Source organism: Aethalodelphis obliquidens, unplaced genomic scaffold (genome assembly GCF_003676395.1).
Source record: "Aethalodelphis obliquidens isolate GAN/ISIS:26980383/991018 unplaced genomic scaffold, ASM367639v1 scaffold26, whole genome shotgun sequence".
Lineage (NCBI taxonomy): Eukaryota > Metazoa > Chordata > Mammalia > Artiodactyla > Delphinidae > Aethalodelphis > Aethalodelphis obliquidens.
Window position 1 is genome coordinate 12,597,534 of NW_020837970.1, and position 26,862 is coordinate 12,624,395.

General features: G+C 35.3%; 1 protein-coding gene across 7 annotated transcripts in view; it reads right to left on the reverse strand.

Moving 5' to 3' along the window:
- Positions 1-26,862, reverse strand: part of DENND4A (DENN domain containing 4A) — a 136,657-nt gene that overhangs the window by 39,674 nt on the left and 70,121 nt on the right. For 3 of the 7 annotated variants that reach the window (XM_027123359.1, XM_027123365.1, XM_027123361.1), the window contains 11 exons: positions 25,259-25,403; positions 24,828-25,003; positions 20,560-20,660; positions 18,567-18,785; positions 17,866-18,011; positions 5,140-5,273; positions 2,568-2,703; positions 1,987-2,193; positions 1,765-1,893; positions 1,356-1,497; positions 820-951 (listed from right to left, as the gene is read on the reverse strand). In XM_027123359.1, coding sequence (XP_026979160.1) covers positions 820-951; positions 1,356-1,497; positions 1,765-1,893; positions 1,987-2,193; positions 2,568-2,703; positions 5,140-5,273; positions 17,866-18,011; positions 18,567-18,785; positions 20,560-20,660; positions 24,828-25,003; positions 25,259-25,403 — 1,667 coding nt within the window. The remainder of the gene's footprint in view (positions 1-819; positions 952-1,355; positions 1,498-1,764; positions 1,894-1,986; positions 2,194-2,567; positions 2,704-5,139; positions 5,274-17,865; positions 18,012-18,566; positions 18,786-20,559; positions 20,661-24,827; positions 25,004-25,258; positions 25,404-26,862) is intronic. The other 4 variants (XM_027123360.1, XM_027123362.1, XM_027123363.1 and 1 more) reach the window with 2 other exon arrangements.

Here is a 26,862-nt window from a genome sequence, read left to right on the forward strand (position 1 = left end):
CAACAATGTTAAAATTTGAAGATAGAAGCCTCCATATTTTATTATTAATGCTTAGATTTTTAAAGTTTCTGTCCATTAATAGGTAGCTCTTACACTGTATTCACAAGTCATGTCTAATTTTTATAATGTAATAATGAAATGGATAGAATTATTTAAATAATTTAGGTGTGTCAGTTTTAATAATAGAGAAAGTTTATGTACAAATCTTATATTTTAATGAAATTAAGTCATCTTTAGTGCTAGAATGTTACAAGTTTTATATATATTTAAAATTTTTCATTATAGCTTTTAATTTTAATATGGTTGAAGACTCGCAAGAAGTTGCAAAAATAATACAGTACAGAAAGTTCCTGTGTACTCTTTATCCAGCTTCCCTGAATGATAATATCTTACATGAAACATGGGACACTGTTAAATCTTGGAAATTGATGTTGATATGGTACTATTAACTCAGATCAGGGATCTAAGTTTCTTTTTTTAAAATCCTAACAACATTAAAAGAACTATAGTAACATGTTCATAATACAAAGAAGAACTTACCCTAAGAAAATGATATGATAAAGAGACCTGTGTACTATCCAGAGTTAATTGGATTATCATGGACTAAACACTCGAATACTTTCTTAAACTTTCATTTCTATTCAAATAGAGAATGAATAAAATTGCATAGTTATAAAATACAATGTCATATGCCTACCACATAAAATTAAAAAGTGACAGTTACATGTATCACTGAAAATTAAAATCTATAAAAGACAGGCTAGCAAACCTAGTTTTTAAAATGTATTGTAATAAATGTATACATAAGCACACACAAACCTGTACTAGATCTATCATCAGAAGCATACATTTTGATTAAACCCGTATTAAAAGGTGCCTGCTCCACAGTGTGTGTCCCATGACCACTATCCATGCTGCCATGACTAACAGCATCCAGGTCACTGCCATCTGCTTAAGAACACAATTTGACAGCATTTTACTACTCACGGAGATACCAAAAATACATATTAGCTTGCTGCTCAAGTTAATAATCTACTAATACTGAACATGACAAGCGTCACATAATTAGCAAAATACAACTATAACAAAGAAACCTATTGTGAATTATTAATGAATACTAAAACAAGACCACCAAAGGTTGAAAATTTAACAGTTACAACAAAATAAGTAAAATTTGGTGTTTTTTTAAATGGGAAGAACACTCTAATATTAGAATTTGCTTAATGGCAATAAAAACTAGAAAACATTCAATATTTTGAAACTAATTAAAATTTCTAAAAAGTGGAAATTGTAACTAGTCAATTAATTTTAAAGAAAAAGTACAACATATACATCCCTTAAAAACTTCTAATTACCTGAGAGAGTTGTTTGTGATAAATGTGCGTGTTTCTTTAAAGCTCTTTTGAACTGTGCTACTCCTAAAACAACGTTCCTCACTTTTGTCCAAAGAAAATAGCCACTACGACTCCTTGAAGGCCAGGTACTTTCCAAAACAGCCTATTCATTTGACAAAATAAAATAATTAGTAAAATAATTTTTATAAATGAACACCCACTGGCTTTAGAGTTAATCTAAAGAATAAGTAGATTGTATAATCCAAAATATCAATAGAACAAAAAAAATCTTACTTCCAATTTACAAAATATATTTTAGATACTCTAAAATAAATACCAAATAATCCCTGCATCATTTATTTCTGCCATTAAACTAAGGTTGTGAAATCACAAAAGTTATACTCATTCTCCATTAAGTCAAAATAATTACCTTATTATAATAACCATACGTTATGGCATTGGGGTCAATACCAGCTTTCTGCATTTCAAACAGCACTCGAACTGCAAGCACTGGCTGATCATACTGTCCACAGAGCTGCATAAGAATGCGGTAGCACACCTGGAACACAGTAATTTCGAAAGTGTACAGAATCAAAATATCTATGTACATAAATCTGGAATAAAATAATGCATTTTAAAGGATAATTGTTACCTCATCAGGTGGATCCATCTTCTTTGACTGCATTTTTTTAAGCACATCATAGGCTGTTTTCAGAGCCCTGACTTTTGAATGACATACTTTCACATAAGCTGGGAGACAAATAAACCACAGCCCGTAACAGTGACGCAGTAGACACCTAGACCACATCTGAGGAATGGAAGAGTACCTCTTGGCAATTTTATGGGCTGATTTAATTTCCTAGAAAAAATGCAAGGATCTTATTAATAAATTTGCACACTTAAGCATCCTTATCTTTAACTGAAGGCTGAGCAAGTACAACTCACATGCTTTTATAATGTTTCCCTAACAAAATCTGTCTATAATTAATATATATTCAAGTCTCTGCTTTAATCTGTATTATACAATATGTAAAATAATGTTCTAGAACAAGAGAACTGGTTAATTTTTTGAAGTCAGATTACTCTAAATTTTCTTCAGAATGCTTCAGGGAGCATAAATGATCTGCTAATAGTTATATATGGGGTACTAAAGTATATTAAGGGAGGAAGAGTGTCAAATTTATTTTTGTTCTAATACTTGATTACATGAAGAATACAAAATCATCAAAGCACCTGTTTTGTTCTTCTGAACATGGGAGAAGGGCTACTAGGACTACTAGATTTTGAAGGCAATTTGCTCTTTCGGGTTTGTAGAAATCCTTCAGGTCTCTCAAATAAATTGTTCCTAAGAACTGGAAATCCATTATAGCTGTTTTTGAAAAGAAAAAAAAAAATCTCAAGCACACATAGATGATCATACTGGTTACAAGCTAAAAAAAAATTATGACCAATAACTTATTTTAACTTATTAACTTATTTTAACTATCTTTCTCCATCAGACTATGATAATCAACAAATATTCACGCTAATGTTGCTTTTCTTACTATAATAATAAAAATGTAATAGCCAAATACAGATTCAAGTATGTATTTTAGAGGGAAAAAAGTGAAATACATTTAAATTTTGCTGAACTTGACACCAAACTCCAAAGTAACTCAAAAAAACTTTGTTAGTATTCGTGTAAATAAATAGCAAACATATCAGATAATACGGGTAAAAGGCCCACCAAATCAATACTCTTTCACACAGGACAGTTATTAATATCATTGTTTGGATTAACATATTACTGTAGAACCTTCCTCTTAAAAAATGCAAATAACATAAGTCAACCAGGACAACCTATTACATTATCATGAATGGATTTAACTGGTTAGGTAAGCTGATTCAGGGCCTCATTTATGAGAAAGAAAATTGAAGAGGTTGGAGAAGAGGAACAAAGATTAGAATAGGCAACTCTATGAGGAGGTGGGCCTAATTTGGGTGCTACAGCAGAGTGTTTGGGGCATTTAAAAGGTAGCAGCAGCTGGGAAAAAGACATGCTAAAATGACAGAAGAAGCCCCTGAGGAGAAAACTTATCCTACTTTAGAATATTCTTAAAGGCATATAAATAGTTTTAATTAACTAAGAAGAAAACTAACTATAATAAAAGATAAACTATATCTATTATACATTATTATAGGAAAATCCAGTAGAATAAGAAAATATTAGTCATGACTGAATGTTAAGTAGGAATAAAATAGCAATGAAGTTCAGGAAAACTATGTCCCCTAAGAAAATTCACTGTATGTACATGGTGTGATAATAAGACCATTCTGTGTATCTTATGGAAACTTATTGTCTTATCATTTTATACAGACAATGCAAGTATATGAGTTACCTCCTACTAACAGGATCCACTGTGCCCATTAAAGACACTTAAGGATTTTCCAATGATGGGTATGATTACACCAAAATTATATTAGTAGTCTCAAGGAAAAAAAAATGACTTAGATTCTTTAAAAAATGGGAACTTTTTAAGCTAAGTAATTTTCTTATTAAAGGACTAAATCTAAAGGTAAATTTTAAATTAAAAAGTTAAAACCAAACCACAAAAAGAAAAACAAACTGTATTAGTGAAATATACCAAAAGAAGTCTTAGAAGTGTATAATGTACGAAAGAGATAAAAGAAATGAGATCTTGTTTAGAAAGAAAAAGAAGAAAGAGAAATTATGAGAAATATTTTAAATGTCTTTGAGAAAAGGCAGACTTCTAAAAATTGACATGAGCAATATATAAAAATTAAGGGTAGGAATCAGGTGGCTTATGAAGTAATCAACATTCACAAACATCTGTTACACTACTTTTTCATCTGTAAAAAGAAGAATTCAATCCAAGTTATAAATAAGGATGTCCTGAAAAATCCCTTTTCAATGAAAATAACAAACTGTGACTTAATGAATAATAGATGTGAAATGGTTTTAGAATCTTTAAATAAGAAATTATTATTGGAGAATTTAAAAAATCTAAAAAGAAATGCCATTTTAATGGTATACTAGAAACTACCTCTAGTTATAACAAATGTTATATATATGTGTGTGTGTATATAAATACATATCTAGATATATAGATGTATAATAAATCTACCTCTATCATAACCCTATCACTGTGCCCAGAGTTTTTCTCTTTCCCACTAGACTTGAAAACGAGACCAGTGGATCATTCAAGTCTATACCAAGCACTTAGCACAGTACCTGAGCCAATTTCCTAAATTAACAATGACCAATCCCAATAGTTCTGAATTTCCTTGACTTTATAAAACTCATGGAAAAATTAAAAGCCTAAAAAAATCACATCATCCAAATCAAGGCCACAGATATCGACTCTAAATTAGATTTAATCCTTTTTTAAAAAATTGAAGTATAGTTGATAATCCTTTTGTAAACCAAGGTTACATTAACCAGCCTGTGTTGGGGGAGGGGATGAAAGTGAGGAAACCAGCCTTAGGGAGAAACAAAAATAAAAATTCTGTAATAAAAGTGCTGCATTTTGGTGGGGTGGGCCCTAACTTCTTAATCAACATTTATGAGAATATATACTTATGCAGATATAGAGAGCTTCTTAAGTCTATAGAATGCAAAATTATATATTTTTTCTTTTTATACCTCAAAACTTAGTAATGGATGTGGGATAAGCTTGCTTACCACCTAAAAATTAGGGATCTGTAAAGTTTGGATTTTTGAAAATACCACAGTCCTTAGAAAGCTACGTCACAGATGATGGATTGCTTCTCTCTTTCAATCTCAAACATTCTGCCTCTTGAATACCTGTACTGTAAAGGGGGTTCTTCACCATTGGGTAGATGGGGAATCTCAGGTGGTGTTACAAAAACAGTATGTTCACTTTTGAAAGATTCATCCAGTTCTATAAGTCGCACTTCACCACTCTTGTCCATATCCACCTGAAGGAGTTTAAAAAACATACATTAAAAAAATACATTCGCCAGACAAGTGTTTGACTATAGGGGAATGGTTAAATAAAACATTTACACAACTGGATACTAAGGAACTATTTTTTAAAAAAAAAAGAATGAGCAAGTCCTCTACGTAGCACTATATAAAGCTCTCCAGGATAATTAAGTGAAAATAATAAGATTCAGGACATTGTATACTATCTTTTAAGTAAGAAAGAGGGAAAAATTTTTTTTAATTAAAAAAAAGAAAGAGGGAAAAATAAGAACACATATTCATTTTTTGCTTGTAGTCACATAAAGAATACTTAAAAAAAAAAAAAAAAAGAGGGACTTCCCTGGCGTCCAGTGGTTACGACGCTGCGCTTCCACTGCAGGAGGTGCAGGTTCAATCCCTGGTTGGGAACTAAAATCCTGCATGCCATGCAGCAGCGCAGTCAAAAATAGGAGAAAAAAAAAAAAAGTAATTATCTATTTGGCTAAGAGGAGATGAAGGGAGTGGACAAGAATGGGACAGGACCAGATTTCCCAATATATACCTTTTAATGTTATTTTTGCATTTTGAATAATGAAAATTTATTCAAGAAATACTATTTAAAAATATTATTATATTAACATATAATACTATTAAAACGTACGTGTGTGTGTGTTGAGAATACTGGGTTCTGTCTTTGATTTCTACTAAATATAACGAATTTCCCTAAGTTCTTCCAGCATATGTAGAAGCACATTTGAATTAAATTCTAGTCACATCAATATTTAAAGCATTTTAGTAGTACTATTTCCCCTAGATACTCTATGGTAAGGTAATAGTCATAAAAAATAAAAACTTCATAGAATCTAAACTTCCCAAAAGGCACTCATAAACTAAAGAGCACGACATTGACATTAATTTAAACCAGATGTCAAACACAAAATGACAGATGACAAAATATAACCCACAGAACTTTTCCAGGTTAGACAGAATTAATGTCACATACCAGCCAGGAATAAATGGGAAAACAAGAATTATTAACAAGTTAAATCTTAAGATAAGGATTTAGGGCAGAGTATACCAAAAAAGGACAGGAATAGCTTTAAAGTTTTTCTAACTTTTAAGAAGAGTTGATACATTCAGAATCTTCTTATATAAATTGTTGTTTATAATTTCACAGCATTACATGCTGTAATCTCTAGTATTAAAGAATGTTTTTAATGGTGTATCCAGACATTTTAGACAACAATTAAGGCGTGTTTCAGAATTATAATTAATGGCAGGAGAAAATGTTCACAAAATAATGATAAATGAAAAAATCAGACTACTAAATAATATAAATGTGTGTGTGTGTATACACACACACACACAGTGTGATTCTAATTTTTTTAAGAGTGTGCCTATATCTGTTATATAGATATATTTCTGAGTGTGCACACTGTCTCTCATACACACAGATGCACATACACATCTGTTATCAAAATGTTACCTATGGGTGATGGTATTACTGGCAATTAATTTTCTTTATATTGTTATTTGCTTTCCAATTAAAAATAATGAATATTATTTTTATTTTCTTTTTAAAAATTACAAAAGTAATAAATGCTCAGAATAAAAATTTAAACAAGGCAGACTATATTGCTTTTAGAATAAGCACTTATTTCAATTCTGTTGAAGGATATCTGAAAGTTAATCAGTATAAAAGAAGGTGCCTTTCTTTTTAGCCTGTCAAAAAGACTTTTTATATGGTAAAACTAGCAATGATACAACAAATATAGTAAGTTGGATAATCACAAACCCTGCTGGTACTCCAAACTGGTACAGTCTTTTTTAGAAAGCAAGATGTGTTTAAACCTTATTCTTTCTTAGAATAAGTTCTAAGAAAATAACCTAACATAAAAAAAAGCTATCAGTATGAAAGATGTTTCTTTTGCAGGACTGCAACAGCAATAAATTGGAAGTCATCTGCATGTCAAAAAATAGGTAAATGAATAAAGGATGATACACAGATGAAATATACAATCATTCAAAATGAAGAGTGAAGGTTATGCAGACTCCTGGTTGAACAAGACAAATTAAATACAACAATTTACCTTCAATCCTTCCTAAAATCTCACCAAAATGAGAGTAAGGAGATTAAAAAACAACAACAACGACAAAATGAACTGGAGAGAAGACAACAGCAGAGCTGAGTTCAAAACATTTCAGAAGCTGCAAAGTAGATTGATGAGACCTGTCAAAGCTGAAAGCCACATATCTGGCACTGGTGAGGGGATAGAGGAGAGCACCCAAATAGTCAGCCATTTTGCTCTACGGAGCACCAGAAAGGTCAGGAATGAAAACCATGATGCCCCTGAAGATGGGAGGGCAAGTGGGGTTGAATTGGGAGAATTAGTTAAATCCTGCATTTAAGAACTCCTAGATCCCTTGCCCAACCCAGTATAGTTAGGCCACTACCTCTCCCCAACATGGCATAAGACTAGGTTGGGTCTTTCTGAGTGAAGAACCAGAGGGACTTTAGACTTGAGGACACCGGGCAGAGCTGAGGAAGATGAAGAAGGTTAATAAAAACAGGTGAAGTGAGTAAAAGCCTACATGTTACAACAAGTGGAAAATCTTAGTTACCTTCCCCACTCAGCTCTGAGAATACTTGCAGTCAGGCTTATGCACTCCAGGCTTGAGACTGGAGATACCTCCTGGGGAAACTACGTAGCCTAAAAGAAAAGAACTACAGGCACTGATCAAATAGGGACTCTAATGAAATAGTTGAGTTCCTTTATGATCATCAGTCTCATACCTAAGGAAGCTCCAAGCCCCACCCTCCCAGAAAGAGCTCTAATGAGTTCTCTGTGCCTCACACTTGACAATGAATACCAACCAAAGATCACACAAAAAACCAATAACTTGAAAAAGAATAAAGTAAACAAATATTAAAAGGTATTTAGAAGAAGCAGAGACAATGCAAGGGGGAAAAAAACCTTCAAAATAACTGAAATGAATAAGCCTACACCCATGAAACAAGAAGATGCTATAAGAAAGGAGCATTCAGGGACTTCCCCTGGTTAAGTGGTTAAGACTCTGTGCTCCCAATGCAGGGGGCCTGGGTTCAATCCCTTGTCAGGGAACTATATCCCACATGCACGCCACAACTAAGGAGCCTGACTGCCACAAATAAGGAGCCCGCCTGCCACAACTAAGGAGCCCACCTGCCACAACTAAGACCTGGTGCAACCAAATAAATAAATAAAATAAAAATAAATATTTACAAAGAAAAAAAAGAAGAAGAAAGGAACATTCAGAGAATGAAAAGGAGCTATGGAAATTACAAAAATGATAGCAGAGGTAAAAAGTATACTATAATTGTTGAAAGATAAAATTGAAAAATCTCCCAGAAAGTGGAGATGAATGACAGAGAGGCAGAAAATGGAATGGGGAAAAAAAAAAGAAAAAAAGAAAATTAAGCAGATCAGGCCAGGAGGGCCAGTATACAAATATGTATTTCAGAACAAGAGAACAGAGAAAGTGGAGGAAAGAAAAAGAAAGAAAAAAATTAAAGAAAATTCCCCACAATTTGAAGGCCATGAGACCATAGATTAAAAGGGCCTACAAGTGTCCAACTCAGGTAAGAAAAGAAGGCTGACACCAGGCATATCCTTGTGATTTCAGAATATCAGGGATCTTAAATGCTTCCAGACAGAAAAAGAGATTAGGCACAGAAGATTAGAAATCAAGATACTGTTAGACTAGATGTTATTCTCAACAATGACAAGCCAGAAGACAATGCAGTGAAGACTTGATTTTACATCCGACCAAATTAGCATTCAAGTATTAAGGCAGAATAATGAAATTTGCAAACAGGCAGGGCATCAAAAAATGTATCTCCCATGTACTCTTTCTCACTAAACTACTGAAAGCTGTGATTCACCATAACAAGGAAATAAACCAAGAAAGAAGTTATTGAAGCCAGAAAGCAGGGGATACAAATCCGGAGAGGTCAGTATAATTTCAAGATGATGGTGAAGGAAGATCCCAGAATGACAGACTAGAAAGCAGTCAGTTCAGACTGGAACACAAAGATGGAAAGCTCCAGCAAGAACTTAAAAACAAACAAACAAACAAAAAACAAACGGATAGATTACTTAATATTAGAAAAATTGAGAGATTTTAGATTTTATACCTTCATAGAAGAGTTTGGAGATGAATTAATAGTACACACAAAACAAGAAATATAGCAATTATTAACTTCAGGGAAAACAAAAGTCCATACATAAAAGGAAATTTAACTACAATATATATATGGCCTACCTGTGATTATATACAGTAATAAAAATATTAACATTGAACAACCATCTGAACAGCTACATTGGGAGAATTTTGGTGACGGTGGTAAATATGACATTAATAGATAATATATAAAACAATAAGCAGCAATAACAACGCATTATTTGGAAATCTTAAGGAAAATGACTGATGAAATGGCTGAAAGAGAAGCTGCTTACCTTTGGGAACAGAAACTAGGGGTGGGAAACAGAACTACCATATGACCCAGCAATCCCACTCCTGGGCATATACCTGGAGAAAACCATAATTCAAAAAGATACATACACTCCAATGTTCACTGCAGCACTATTTACAATAGCCAGGACATGGAAGCAACCTAAATGTCCATCAACAGAGGAATGGATAAAGAAGATGTGGTACATAGATACAATGGAGTATCACTCAGGCATAAAAAAGAACAAAATAATTCCATTTGCAGCAACATGGATGGACCTAGAGATTGTCATTCTGAGTGAAGTAAGTCAGACTGAGGAAGACAAATATCCTATGATATCGCTTATATGTGGAATCATAAAAAAGGGTACAAATGAATTTATTTACAAAACGTAAGTAGAGGCACGGATATAGAAAAAAACTTATGGTTACCATGGGATAAGGGGGGGGAGGGATAAATTGGGAGATTGCAACTGACATATACACACTACTATATATAAAACAGATAACTAACAGGAACCTGCTGTATAGCACAGGGAACTCCACTCAATACTCTGTAATGGCCTATATGGGAAAGAATCTTAAAAAAACAAAAAAAAGAGTGGATATATGTATAACTGATTCACTTTACTGCACACCTGAAACTAACACAACATTGTAAATCAACTACACACCAATAAAAATTTAAAAAAAAAAAAGAAACTAGGGGTGGGAAAAAATGTGACCTAAGCCTTGTAAAATCATTTGACTTTTTAAACTAGGCTATGTTTTACTTTTTAGAGATTTGGCAGCATATAAAAATGTTTATAAGATCTGGTTATGTAAAAAATTAGGAAGTATACTATAATTATGTAAAAACATTGAAAGTAAATGTAAAGTGGATATTAGGGTACTGGGCTTATGGAGTTTTTCCTCCCTTTTATTTTCCATACTTCCTGTTACTTTACAAAACAACATTAGGAACATGTCAATGATAACTCAAAATCACTCGTATCCCTAGTAGGATATGGTATCCATGGACAACCCAAAAGCAAATGAGAAGCTCTCTATACAAACATTTTTATGCAGATGAAATGGGGTAAATGAAATTATAAGGGCAGCAATGATAATGAAGTAGAAGAGATGGACTAGAATAAAAAGGTTATTCTGGTCCAACAAATACCCAAGGTCATTGGAAAGGAAGCTGGAAACTACTCCGGTCTCCATAATGTAACATTATAGGAGAACTACTTGTCTGTGAGCACCAGGTGCTTTTAAATTTTTATTTATTTATCAGCTTCTCCCTGTCAGACCTGTGTCTTTGCTTGCATAGAAAAAAATCTGTGGACATGGACAACTACTCTAATTCTAAGTATTGTAAAGTCTACTAAAATATTAAAATTGTGCTCTGTAAATTCAGTACCTTGGTAAAAGATATTTCCCCTATCTTGTCTACCAATAAAATCTCATTTCAACATTACAAAAACAGCCATGTAATAAATCCTCCATTTCTCAGTTGGGCATTTCTGTCTTTTGGAAAGCACAGTGACATCTGTCTCTACTGGGAGAAAAAAGAAATCCAACACCCATGGCAGGATAAAATTAAAATAATTTTTATATTCTCTTCATATTTTTTCACAAGACATTAAAATGCTCAGAAAACACTGCAGAGGAATGCTTGGGAAACCAAGAAAAACCTTACCAGGCTATTTGTTGCACAAAACTGCTTTTAGTTAAGCTGCATCCTATAGGAACAGATTGTAAGGATTTAAAATACAATCATATGAAGAACAAGAACACATGGTTCTTAAATTAGTCATAAATGAAACTCAAATAATTTTCATACATTGTTTTTCTTACTCCTATTCAGGATTACTCACTCCAGCTTTTTAAAAGTTGGTCAAATGTTTTCTGTTTGGATAGGCTAAGATCAAAAGAGGAATGTATCTACTTTCTGTTCAATCTTAGTCATGGATTCTGCTCAATCTTAAGCACTTAATGCACATCTAATATTATTTAATTTTCATAGCTAAACTGCCAGAGGTAAGGGGATCTGTTCACTTAAAAAATTAAGCTTAAGGTCACTCAACTAAGGAATAACCCCACATGAATGTCTATTTTTAAAGTATTACTGATATTCAAAAACCGTTTACAGATTAAAAGTAAGCACTGACTTGCTGTGCTGAATGCACTTAAACTGTATTAAAATATGAAAAGTAGTAACAGCACTGTGTAATTATTTATTATTTCAGAGAGTTCTGCTTAATAATACTAGGAATACAATTAACCTCTACTCTCACTATATATGAAGGTTATTAAGATATATTTTATGACATCACAAATAAAATAAGATCAATTTTAATTAAAAAAAGATAAATTTTGGATTTTGTTACATTTTGTTATTTTCTCTAATAAAACAGTTCCTTGAATTGTAATAAAGCAAATACAAGTAACTATGTTTTAGTGAGTTTATTTTCAGTTTTAATTTTCTTAGGAATCATCAAAATCTTTAAGTATAACATTAATCCATTATATATAAGTGATATTTTGTTGACTCTAGACTTTGAATGGGTAAATAGCATTTTAGGAAAACAATCTGCCTAGAAATAATAATTACACATTTAATTGGATTGTTTCTTTTTTGAAACTTCTCAGAATTTATTTTCTTTAAGCAATCACTCCAGTCACGCCTCGCATTTTGACTCTTATCAACTAAATAACAGGTGACCTATTTTCAGAAAATCCTAGACAATATAGTAATTATCAGTAATAAAATATCCTCCTTAGAACATGATACCCTAAGTACCTTGCAAAATTATGTCATGTATGTCTTACAATATTAATGAGTTTTTTTTTTTTTTTTCGGTACGCGGGCCTCTCACTGTTGTGGCCTCTCCCGTTGCGGAGCACAGGCTCCCGACGCGCAGGCTCAGTGACCACGGCTCACGGGCCCAGCCGCTCCGCGGCATGTGGGATCTTCCCGGACTGGGGCACAAACCCATGTCCCCTGCATCGGCAGCCGGACTCTCAACCACTGTGCCACCAGGGAAGCCCTAATGAGTGTTTTTTAAACCATGTGATACTATTATATGAGTTCTTAGCTGAAACACAAACTTGTGAAAACAAGACACATAAAATGAGCAAAAAGTAAAACGGAACAATACAAGATTTCTCTCTTCTGCACTGTTAACTGGATTTTTCCAACTAATTCAGTATTCCTATATGGATTAATAAATCTATTGGCTAAAGCATGCTATTAGCAAAACCCTGTCACTAATTTGGTCCCTTATGATTCAGTTGACTTGGCACAAGGAACAACTGTTACCCAAATACATGCCACTGTTCACAACCGCAGCTCAGTGAGTATATACAGATGACCAGTGGAAGCCCAGCACGACAGAGGAAAAACCTTCAAGGTACATGCTGGTCAGAAACATCATTTTTATTTACAAAAACCAACACAATTATTCCTGTAAAAAGGGATTTAGAGAAATTATTCTTTAAAGCATACTCTTTTATTCATTGTACACCTTTTCTATTTAAAGCACACCTTTCTATTTATTTATTCTATTAATATTTAACTTTATAAGCACCAAATAAGGCAAACTTAAAAATTTGATTAAAATACTGAAAACCATGTTCTTAGTACAATGCTGCAATGAAGACAAAACTATCAAGGAGCTATAATATTAATTCTCAAAATAAACAGGATTTCAAAGCTTTATGCAGGCAGAACTCAACTTACAAAAAGGCAGAGTTCTAAAAGTCTGTCTATAGGTACTTCCCTGGTGGTCCAGCGGTTAAGACTTTGTGCTCCCAATGCAGGGGGCCCAGGTTCAATCCCTGTTCAGGAAACTAGATCCCGCATGCCGCAACGAAGCTCCTGCACGTGGCAATGAAGATCCCATGTGCTGCAACTAAGACCCGGTGCAGACAGATAAATAAATAAGTAAATAAATTTAAAAATTTTTAATTATTTATTTATTTATTTTTGGCTGCGTTGGGTCTCTGTTGCTGCACGCGGGCTTTCTCTAGTTGTGTCAAGCAGGAGCTATTCTTCGTTGCAGTGCGTGGGCTTCTCATTGCGGTGGCTTCTCTTGTTGCAGAGCACAGGTTCTAGGCGTGCGGGCTTCAGTAGCTGTGGCTTGTGGGCTCAGTAGTTGTGGTTCCCGGGCCCTAGAGCGCAGGCTCAGTAGTTGTGGCGCACGGGATTAGTTGCTCCGTGGCATGTGGGAACCCGTGTATCCTGCGGCTCGTGGGCTCAGTAGTTGTTCCCGGGCACTAGAGTGCAGGCTCAGTAGTTGTGGCGCACGGGATTAGTTGCTCCGTGGCATGTGGGAACCCGTGTACCCTGCATTGGCAGGCAGATTCCTAACCACTGCACCACCAGGGAAGTCCAATAAATATTTTTAAAAAAATAAAAATTAGGGCTTCCCTGGTGGCGCAGTGGTTGAGAGTCCGCCTGCTGATGCAGGGGACATGGGTTCAAGCCCCGGTCCAGGAGGATCCCACATGCCACGGAGCGGAGGCCCGCGTACCGCAAAAAAAAAAAAAAAAAAAAAAAAAGAAGTCTGTCTACAAATAGGTTATTCAAAATACAGAAAATGAATTTCCCCTCAAAACAATATCCTGGGCTTCCCTGGTGGCGGAGTGGTTGAGAGTCCGCCTACCGATGCAAGGGACACGGGTTTGTGCCCCGGTCCGGGAAGATCCCACATGCCGCAGAACGACTGGGCCCGTGAGCCATGGCTGCTGAGCCTGCGCGTCCGGAGCCTGTGCTCTGCAACGGGAGAGGCCACAACAGTGAGAGGCCCACGTACTGCAAAAACAAACAAACAAACAAACAAACAATATCCTTTCTGGGGTGATAGAAATGTTCTTTGTTTCGGAGTCATGGTTACATGGAAATCTATATTTGCCCAAACTTATCAAACTACACACTTCAAAGGTGCATTTATTGTTTGTATATTATACTACAATAAATTTGGACTTTAAAAAATGTCCTAAAAGGTGGTTAGAATATCAATCCACCAAAAAGAAATTTAATACATATTTGTAGCACAACACTGTAGCCATGCACCATCTGAACTACAACTAATCACCACATATCAGTGTTTCTGTGGGAAAATGAATTATGAGTTCTAAGCAAATACTGACATATATCCATCTTTTCCCTATTCTAAAGCATTTCAAGGACTAGGGTGGATATTTCTGGGCATCTTAGCTTATTAACTCTCTATCAGCACCAGAAACAGTATTTCTCCACATCAATCATCCCTCAGGTGTTCCAATTTGAAGGAAAGTGTAAATTCCTCCACAAGGCTCTGAACTTGTTCCTTTTCTTCATATGTGTAAGTCATTCAAAAGTTGAACATTTCTACGTCATGCAGTAATAAAACCAAATTAACTACTAATCTACAAACTGGAATAAAAACCAGAAAAATATAAGAATCATCATAAATTTTCCTACTTTATAGTTCACACAACACTACTCTGAACACTGTGAAATATGCAATTATAATGATCTTCCCTCACAATACTTTTAAAACGTACATAAGAAAACAACACAGAAAGACTAAATGACTTGACTAAAGTCACAAGTAGGAACGCTGAGATCAAAGTTCTCCAGATTCCCAATGCAGTGTTTTTCCTTCTACATCTTGCATGATGAAAATCTTTTTTTTTTTTTTTGCGGTATGCGGGCCTCTCACTGTTGTGGCCTCTCCCATTGCGGAGCACAGGCTCTGGACGCGCAGGCTCAGTGGCCATGGCTCACGGGCCTAGCCGCTCCGTGGCATGTGGGATCTTCCCGGACCGGGGCATGAACCCGTATCCCCTGCATCGGCAGGCGGACTCTCAACCACTGCGCCACCAGGGAAGCCCGAAAATCATTTTTATAAGACACATTTGGTACTTATTTATTTGATCAATCCCTCCATATGTAACAATCTCCCACCTCCAACACCACTCCTCCTCCATGCATATGACTCCTTCACCCTAATTTGGCTTTGACAACTCCTTCCAGACCAACCCTCTGCCCCACCAGGCTGACATCTCCCTCATCCACATTAAACTATGATACCCCATTTGCTGGGCCTACCCAGTGGGGACACTGTCCTTGCCTTGCTTAGACTCTGACACTCCGTGCTGTCCTCATGTCTGCATGGACGCATCCTGTTTAGGTTCTGACCCCTGGAAATAGTCTGTCCTCCAGCATGGACACTCTCTTTATCCTGCTCGTCCTCTGATCCCCCATGCTAGGCCACCCCCTGCATGGATAGATGCTCTCCTCACCAGGCATGGGCTCCAAAACCCATGCTAGGCTGCTCCTCCTTCACCCATTCAGGTTTTTTTTTTTTTTTTTTGCCATAATTGCTGTATTTTTTTTTTTACATCTTTATTGGAGTATAATTGCTTTACAATGGTGTGTTAGTTTCTGCTTTATAACAAAGTGAATCAATTATACATGTACATATGTTCCCACATCTCTTCCCTCTTGCGTCTCCCTCCCACCCTTCCTATCCCATCCCTCTAGGTGGTCACAAAGCACGGAGCTGATCTCCCTGTGCTATGCGGCTGCTTCCCACTAGCTATCTATTTTACATTTGGTAGTGTATATATGTCCATGCCACTCTCTCGCTTTGTCACAGCTTACCCTTCCCCCTCCCCATATCCTCAAGTCCATTCTCTGGTAGGTCTGTGTCTTTATTCCTGTCTTACCCCTAGGTTCTTCATGACATTTTTTTTTCTTAAATTCCATATATATGTGTTAGCATACGGTATTTGTCTTTCTCTTTCTGACTTACTTCACTCTGTATGACAGACTCTAGGTCCATCCACCTCATTACAAATAGCTCAATTTCGTTTCTTTTTATGGCTGAGTAACATTCCATTGTATATATGTTCCACATCTTCTTTATCCATTCATCCGATGATGGACACTTAGGTTGTTTCCATCTCCGGGCTATTGTAAATAGAGCTGCAATGAACATTTTGGTACATGACTCTCTTTGAATTATGGTTTTCTCAGGGTATATGCCCAGTAGTGGGATTGCTGGGTCATATGGTAGTTCTATTTTTAGTTTTCTAAGGAATCTCCATACTGTTCTCCATAGTGGCTGTCAATTTACATTCCCACCAGCAGTGCAAGAGTGTTCCCTTTTCTCCACACCCTCTTCAGCATTTATTGTTTCTGGATTTTTGGATGATGGCCATTCTGACTGGTGTGAGATGATATCACATTGTAGTTCTGATTTGCATTTCTCTAATGATTAATGATGTTGAGCATTCTTTCATGTGTTCGTTGGCAGTCTGTATATCTTCTTTGGAGAAATGTCTATTTAGGTCTTTTGCCCATTTTTGGATTGGGTTGTTTGTTTTTTTGTTACTGAGCTGCATGAGCTGCTTATAAATTTTGGAGATTAATCCTTTGTCAGTTGCTTCATTTGCAAATATTTTCTCCCATTCTGAGGGTTGTCTTTTGGTCTTGTTTATGGTTTCCTTTGCTGTGCAAAAGCTTTGAAGTTTCATTAGGTCCCATTTGTTTATTCCATTCAGGTTTTGACACGCCTCTTTGAGCCACTGTTTCCCAAGCTCCTCTCTATCCACCATGGATACCCACTTTGCTCTATCCCACTAATGATAGTGGACTACAGGGGCAGGAAAAGTTTCACACATGAATTTAATATAGTAGAATTAATTCACTTAATTTATGCTACAATTGCACTCCCAAATTGTAGAAATATTCAGGTGAAATGTTATGTTCTACACCTACTCTCAGCATGTGACAATCCACCTTAGACCAAAAGGAGAGGTGAAAATTAAGGATGATCAAGTTAGAGGTCCATAGGCTTGGACAAAACTCCCATAGTCTGTAAGTGGACAGGAAGTGTTACAGACCTGGTTGCTAAAATAAAACTCATAATTTGGTAAAATCCTGCAAAGTACTCTTAAGAGGTTGTGGTCTATAACATCTAGTAGGCCACCAAAATTTTCATAATAAAGGGTCAGTGATGAAATGGAATTAATGTAAATTTTGTTAAAAACTGGTTAATTTATAAATAGAAACTGTAACTCATAACATTTAAAATAGTCACACAAAATAAGTTACGGCACTGTAGACATACTATTACTTACTTTATCTACACAATCATCAAAAAACGCCAGGCTTGCATCTTTATCACTGACAAAAGAACATTCCTCAATGAAGCGAATAAACATTTGTGTTTTGGTCATCATGTTATAGAATTTCTGATGTGACCGGTCGCGGCTTCTTAAGAAAGCTGTTCAACATAAATTTGTAATGTTAGCATATATAACACCATTTACAGATTCAGAGAATTTTTGAGCTAGAAGGAACTAGATCAACCATGTCATCTATACCCCCCACACCCTACTATTTTGCAGAAAAAGAAACTAAGACCCCTGAAGGGGAAGTAACCTGACAAAGATAGCAATAGGAAAGGAACTTGAAACCAGATCTTTCAAATCCCCCAACCCAGGGGCTCCTCTGCTTGCCCGACACCACCGAGCTGCCCTGAAAGCTAAACACATCAATATCTTAACACATCTGTGACACAACAGAGTGCAGTGGTACATGGTTAAGAAGCTCTGTACTTTTCAAATAGTCTCTTCTGCATATTTTGCTAATGGGATTATATCTAATGTGCCTGAGAAATAACCAGTCCAATGTAAATGGATTACCAACTGAGTTGATACTCACATACTCCTGAAATAGGTAAGTATATTTTGATAAATATGAGCTACTAACCCCGAAAACAATCATCACAAGGTTAAGCTCAATAATATGAAAGCTGTAGTACTATGCAGTCACTCACCTTGTAGGGCAAAAAGAGAGGCTGCATCTGTGGCTGTCTCAGATGGGGCTTGTGTTATTGGTCTTAAGTATGATCTATAACCTTTTAAAATAGAGGCCATGAAACACAAAAATGCCTCCTGGATTTCCAAATCTATCATGTGCAACCTCTTTCCAGAATTAAAATCATAATCATTCATTGCTAAGTCCATTAGTCCATCGTCTCTTGGTCTCTGCTGCACTGTGAAGAAATACAGTGTTAATGTTTTCCCCAGAACTGTCAAAATTAATGTTCATAATGGTATCAATTATAAATCCATTGCACATGTAATTCAAGTCATTATGCTGCGTACCTTAAACTTGTACAGTCCTGTATGTCAATTATATCTCAATAAAATTGAAAGAAAAATAATAAATGTGTTGTGTTTTCAAAAGGGCTCAAGCTACTTCAACCCTTTGTTTACATAACTCCTTAATATATAACCCTAGCAAAACTTGAATTTGGTCTGAGGATAAGGATGGTAGTAATGCTCAATGTTAACTTCCTGATTTTCATGGTTATAGCATACTGTAGTGATATAGAATGTACTTATTGGTAGGAAATACACTCCATTTGGAGATGATGGGGACATCTATTCTCAAAAGGTCACAGAAACAAAGTTTGTGATTGCCTCAAAATTTTAAAACTTCTTAAAATATGAGGAACAATGAATCATCTTAGGGAGGTGTTTTTGGAGTTCTTATTGTTTAAAAAAGTAAAAGTATGTGGGCACTGGAATGGAAGGCCTAGGTTTTAATCCTAGCTTCATCCTTATTAACTGTATGATCTCTGACAAGCTACCTTCCTCAAACTTAGTATCTTCACAGTTATAAAGACAAAAGAATGTATGTGAAAGTGCTCTGAAGCTGTAAAGTGATATATAATCCTGAATAACAATATCAGTATTGTTTAAACCTGTAATTTTAAGCTGTAAGATTCTGCCCTTCAGTACAGCTAGATGGGTTATTTCACTTATTTTAATAATACTTAAATATTGCTACAAAAGCTGCTGGACTTCTCAGCTATTCAAAAGAAGCACATGAATTTTTAGAAAGTAATTAACTAAGTAGCTTAAAAAATTCCATACATAATTTATTTGTTCCATAGTATAAAATTTGTTCCATTTGATGTCATTTTTTCATATCCCAATACTTATGAGCCACTTCCAAATTATCTATTTGTTATAAGGTTTACTTTGAAAACACTGTCTTTTTCCATGTCTCTTTCCAACTATTCTATAGGCATCCTTGAACCCTCGAGGATGTAGGCAACCTCCCATGTTTATATTTCACCTAATACATAAATCAGAACCTCAAATATTGCTGCACCATTACTGACCATTTTTTATACAATAAGTACTAAATTATGAACCCTGAATGGACTGTTGGTATAAAATACCAAGAGGATTAGTTAAATGAAGGCTTAATTCATCTTATTGGTAATTCTGGATCACTATCAAGATACTCTTATTGTAAGCTTTGAACTGAAATTCTCCATATTCTAATCAATTTTCACTTTAATTAATTTCCGAATGCTTTTGGCAAGCTTCTATTTTCAAATTACTTGAGGTAAGCACAGCATTAAGATCTACTGAAGGTGAAAAGCACATGACCTTGCTCTCAACCCACAAGAATCATCAGAATTTTCTAATGTAATTTAAACCATCTGTCTTAGATTTTCAAAACTAACTTTCTATTCTATGTATAAAGAAAATATACAAGTAGAAACCAGTATTGTTCTATAGTATTTGAAAATAATCACCTTAATCTCTTTTTGAATTTTATTATGATGTAAAATATAAACTTTGTAAATCTCCCATTCAGCTTCTAAAAAATTTTGCTTTAATGCTCATTTGCCTTTAAGATTGTAAAACCACTTTCCTTTAGGTAAACGCCATCCTTTTACAAGTAAGGCAAAGTTGCTGGAGTCCTTTCTTCAGATTAAATTACTTCCTTTAAATAAATTAGACACTTACATTTTGCCAACTGCTGGTGCAAATTATTCAGTGTGTTCATCAGATTTTTACATGGTTTCTTTGGAAGTACCTTCCAGGCTACATTTTTCTTATCACCAGTTCTGAGATTAAATGACAACAATAATATATTTGTCAGATTAACTTGGGGTGGGGCAGGGGTGGGTATATATCTGTTATTTATAAACAGGGGAAAAGAGAAAACACATTGAACAAAAATAAAATATACAAAATATTCTACTTAACAGAAGAAAATTACTACAGGGGTAAATTGGAGTGTTTAATACTTAAAAATTAATTTATATGAGAGTAGAACCCTGTATTAAATATAGCTCAAAACTTTACACTTATGTTTATATTGAGTCAATTCCACTTGCTTTGGAATCATGCAAATCACTACAAAACTTAATGTGGTGGTCATTACTCTTAATCTCATCTAAGAGTCTTTAGACACCTAAATATTGGGAAAATCCTACTATTAGGGGATTTTTTCTTATATACTCTAAGACAAAGCACTGTAGAAAACTTTCAATGAACTTATGATCCATAAAGCTTATCAAAATACTTCGGTATATCCAAATATTTAGTTTCCTAAAAATATAAGTAAAATTTAGCTTTGTTTCTTTCAGAAAAGAAATAATCTATAGTATTAGATTATTTGGGCTTCCCTGGTGGCACAGTGGTTAAGAATCCGCCTGCCAATGCAGGGGACACGGGTTTGAGCCCTGGTCCTGTAAGATCCCACGTGCCGCAGAGCAACTAAGCCTATGTGCCACAACTACTGAAGCCCGCATGTCACAACTACTGAAGCCCACAAGTCACAACTACTGAAGCCCGCGTGCATAGAAACCGTGCTCCACAACAAGAGAAGCCACTGCAATGAGAAGCCCACGCGCTGCGACAAAGAGTAGCCCCCGCTCGCTCCAACTAGAGAAGGCCCATGTGCAGCAACGAAGACCCAACACAGCCAAAAATAATAAATAAATAAAAAATAATTTTAAAAATATTAGATTATTTGAATAAAGTATAACACTCCAAAATACTTTTATAACTATAAAAGAGGACATCAGCTTGACAGTGATATCTTTGTTTCTAGATGAACTCCTATAATCTCCTTTATACAACCTTTACAACACAGTTAATCCTTTTTAAAAAAAAATTTATTTTATTTATTTTTATTTTTGGCTGTGTTGGGTCTTTGTTGCTGTGTGTGGGCCTTCTCGAGTTGTGGCGAGTGGGGGCCACTCTTTGTGGCTGTGCGCGGGCCTCTCACCACGATGGCTTCTCTTGTTGTGGAACACAGGCTCTAGGCACACGGGCTTCAGAAGTTGAGGCACGTGGGCTCAGTAGTTGTGGCTCGCGGGCTCTAGAGTGCAGGCTCAGTAGTCGTGGCACATGGGTTTAGTTGCTCCACGGCATGTAGGATCTTCCCGGACCAGGGCTTGAACCCTTGTCCCCTGCATTGGCAGGCAGATTCTTAACCACTGCGTCACCAGGGAAGCCCATAATCTTTAAACTATATATGGAGTAGGAGAAGAAAAGAGCATGGTGATAAAACATGATAAAGCTTTTGGACTTAACTATAGCTTTGTTGATTCCACTCTCTATTTATTAAATCTTTTTTCTATTTCAAAAGCAATAAATACTCATTTTAGGAAACTTGAAAAATGCAGAGAAAAAGGAGAAGAAAAGTAAATCACTTATGTTCTAACCACCAAAGACAACATCATAGCACCGGTGTGAAATGGAATTGCTGAACTTTTTTTTTTAATGTTCCCTAAACTTCCCACAGAACAAAAAGGGCAAATATTACTTTCAAAGAAAAGAGTGGATGGGAAAGCTTAAGCTGACAAAGAAGAACTGTCTTGGAATCTACCCTATCTTTCCACAATGATAATAAAATACAGATAGGGCAGGGTCAAACTGCAGATGTCCTGCTATGAGATTTTATTTCATCTATAACGTGACCAGGACTATGGAACCCTGTATTAAAGTGAGAACACAATGTAAAAAGACTTTTGACATTATTTTCTTGCTAAAACACAGCACTCCTACTGTGCCTTAGCATTCACTGTGTGTGTGCCTGCCTTGCTAACTAGATTAGCAACTTAAGAGAAAGGAGTGTATCTGGTTTGTCTTTTTATTCCCAGTGCCTAGAAAAAAAACAAAAAGGCACTCAAGAGATGTCTGTAGCATAAGTGAATGAACAGTATTTTGGTATAATTTCATCAAATTACTATTATTTACTCACATAATTTCCTCCTCTTGTCCTTGATATCATCACTGTAAAACTTGGCTCGGGAGAAGAGTTTTATCGAGGGACTTCCCTGGTGACGCAGTGGTTAAGAATCCACCTGCCAATGCAGGGGACAAGGGTTCGAACCCTGGTCCGGGAAGATCCTACATGCCGCGGAGCAACTAAACCCATGTGCCACGACTACTGAGCCTGCACTCTAGAGCCCATGAGCCACAACTACTGAGCCCACGTGCCACAACTACTGAGCCCAAGCACCTAGAGCCCGTGCTCTGCAACAAGAGAAGCCACCGCAATGAGAAGCCCATGCACCACAACAAAGAGTGGCCCCTGCTTGCTGCAACTAGAGAATGCCTGCGCGCACAAACGAAGACCCGACGCAGCCAAAAATAAATATATTTTTTTAAAAAAAGGAATTTTATCTAGTACCTGAGTTTGGATCTATGACAGACTTCTGCATTTTTATTCATAGTGAGTTCCATTTATAGGATTACTATTGCATAAGTAGTAAGCCAGTAATTAGTGGCAGAAGTAATAGTTATAGAGTCAGACAATGATAGTTTCAAAATCAGTTCTGGCAGTATTAAGTTATGTGCCTTTTTATAAATTACTTAAAAATCTAAGCTTTGGTTTTCTTATCTGTCTGTCAGACTGGTTAGTAAAAACTACCTCACAAAATACACAGAATAATATGAGATACCTTAGGCTATGCATACAGCTTTATGCCTAGTACATATCAGATATTAATTTCCCTTTCTTCAGAAATTTCTTGACATTCATAATATATTCCTTATTATATGTATTTATGAGTCAGAGAAGGGAAAAGGAAACCACAAATTTCATACTCAGATTTTTCTTTCAAATTTCAGGTTGAGGCTCCAGAAATTCAGGATGAAGGAAAGTAGAAAGCTATTAATTCACTAGTTTAGTCTTCCCATAGGTTTGGAAAGGCGATAAAACCAAGAAGGAAGACCACTGATGAGTGCAAACAAGTCATGTTTCTTTGATTCTTTAACTCATTAGTAATCAAAACAAAGTTAAAATAATAAGAAAAAAATTCTTTTAACAAATTGAGGAAAAGTATAAAAAGAGAGAAAATGTATATACTTATTTACCACCCTGAATTTCAATTTTTAAAAACATTATGTCATGTAACAATAACAACTGGCCAAAAAAAAGATACTAATTTAATATTTGAAGAATTAAATATTTCTGGTAAAGTATGAAATGTTCATGGTAAAGAATCTTTGACGCTATTTATCCCATATATAAAATGGCTTTAATGCACAAAGTACATCCCATATTTTCTTGGTTAGGCTTTTGAAAGCATACATGCCTTATGAAAGAAAATTATTTTTTGCTAAACTTTTCTAATGGTTTAGGCAGTTGAGGTTTTGACATATAACAATACTAGAATTAATGTAAGATTTCAGAATTAAATCAAAAGGCTTTAATATGAAACATGATTATTTAAAAATGGAGAAAAACCTATCTCACAAATACGTACTTAAATTGTAAAAGGTATACTAGCTTTTGGGCTTTACTAATAGGGTAACTTGCAGTTATTTTAAGTATATCCTGTGGATGCAACGTGGTATTGCATCAATTTCCTCTTCCCTGAAGAGCTTAAGTATGATTAAACTGAAAATAAACAATACAAGAGAAAACACTGAATTATAAAAAAGCTGTAAATATACAGTTCCAGTAGCTTAGCTACAACTTAAATATTATTCCAATAGAGAGAGAGAAAATTATAAAATCCTTACATTTCTTACTTAAATTTCTAAGTAAGCGTAAGATTATATTTCTCAAATATTGAAAGAGCTGCCATGTAGATAATACACTAAACTTATCCCATCAAAGTATAGTAAGAACTGATTCAAAGATGGTAAAAACCCCAAATATAAAAACAACATAGCTCAAAGGAATTCTAGTTATCATTCACAAAAAATACATTTACATACATACCCTACAAAGTTGTAAATTACTGGAAGTAGAATCATTAAAACGAACTTACTGAGAAATTGTGTTGGTATCTAGGTCAACACAACTGACATCTGGTGGAGGGTCATAGAGATCAAAGTATCTTGAATCAATTCCTACTATGAACGGACATGGTGCACTTAAGACATCTGCTAAAGCCAGTGGGCAGAGAGGAACATAGGGGCATGGCCAGTGGAAAGGGAAAATCATCTTGGATAAATAAAAGATAAGAGAATATTTAGCTGTTTGACATTGAAGCATAATTCATCAGCACACACAAAAAACTGTCTTTTAAATATTTATACCAAAAGTAGTATAATGCTTATTAAATAATTACAACTAGTGTTAATGGCCAGAAACTTGAACTGCATTACACTGTGAATTTTAGTTAAGCATTAAAACAGCTTTAAATTATATGAATAATTAGGTTTAAAATGAAACTGATTGCCAATAAGAAATACTCACAGACACTAATGCTTCTGTCACACTAGTAAGCACTGAAGGCCGTAAGGAATGAATAAGAATCTTATGTTCTGTTACTGCAAACACCAGTAGTGTCACAGCATTTTCAGGGCCTAAATTCTGAAGTAGTGTTGAAAACTTGCCACCACTACAAATCCAAACAAAAATATATAATTAAAGAAAACAGAGATCAAACACCTCATTATCCAAAATAATTTTTAAAAGTTCATGATTAGGGTAGGATTATAGTTCATATTACATATTTAATTTTAAACATGACTGTTGCTCTTATGTAGGGAAAACACTGCATCAGAAACACACTATGAAAATAATGAAGTTTTATGAGGTTCTGAAATCATTCAATTCTTCTGCGTTGTATTAAATATGGAAAATGAAAAGTCATCTGCTTCATTTTATATAAAAAGATCTGCCATGTAGATAATGTTCAAATAAAGAATTCAATGTATAAGAGGGGTGCTTTGGTTGAAAGCAAATCGTTTAATGCAAGTTTTTTTAACATGGCTCATCTTCCTCTGTAATTATCAGAAAACGTATGTGACTTACAGGCCCAACTTCCTTAAGGTAGATACACATCTCAAAATTTGGATTTACAAATAGCTAGATTATCTTTACTATTGTAATGATAATATTAATTAAGAGCTACTAAGTGATGATACACATATACAAAGCAAATTAATAATCAAAACTTAGACATTGTACATGGTAACAAAATACTGTATTAACAAAGTAAATGATTCTGGGCTTCCCTGGTGGCGCAGTGGTTAAGAATCTGCCTGCTAATGCAGGGGACACGGGTTCAGGCCCTGCTCCGGGAAGATCCCACATGCTGCGGAGCAACTAAGCCCGTGTGCCACAACTACTGAGCCTGCATGCTAGAGTCCACGAGCCACAACTACTGAGCCTGAGTGCCACAACTACTGAAGCCTGCTCGCCTAGAGCCCGTGCTCTGCAACAAGAGAAGCCACCCAATGAGAAGCCCGCGCACCGCAATGAAGAGTAGTCCCCGCCCGCTGCAACTAGAGAAAAGCCCATGCACAGCAACAAAGACCGAACGCAGCCAAAAATAAAAAAATAAATTTTTTAAAAAATTAAAAAAAAAAGTAAATGATTCAGTAAGCTAACCAGTATTTCATCTTTATAATGTTAAATAATTGGCTTCACTAAATTAACTTTTTAAAAGTAAACCAAAACTAATAAAGTCTCTTGGAGAAATAAACACATATGCCCACAAAAAACTTGTGCATGTTCATAGCAGCAATATTTATAGTAGCCCAAAAGTAGAAACAACCCAAATGTCTGTCAACTGATAAATGGATAAATAAAATGTGGTATATCCATACACTGAAATATCTGTTGGAAATATAAAGGAATGAAGAACTGATGCATGCTATAACGTGGATAAACATTGGAAACATGCCAAATGAAAGAAGCCAAACACAAAAGGCCACATTTTATATGATTCCATTTATATGAAATGTCCAGGACAGGCAAATCTGAAGCGAAAGAAGCAGATCAGCAGTTGCCTAGGGCTGGGAAGGGGGAGTGTGTGTGTGTGTGTGTGTGTGTGTGTGTGTGTGTGTGTGTGT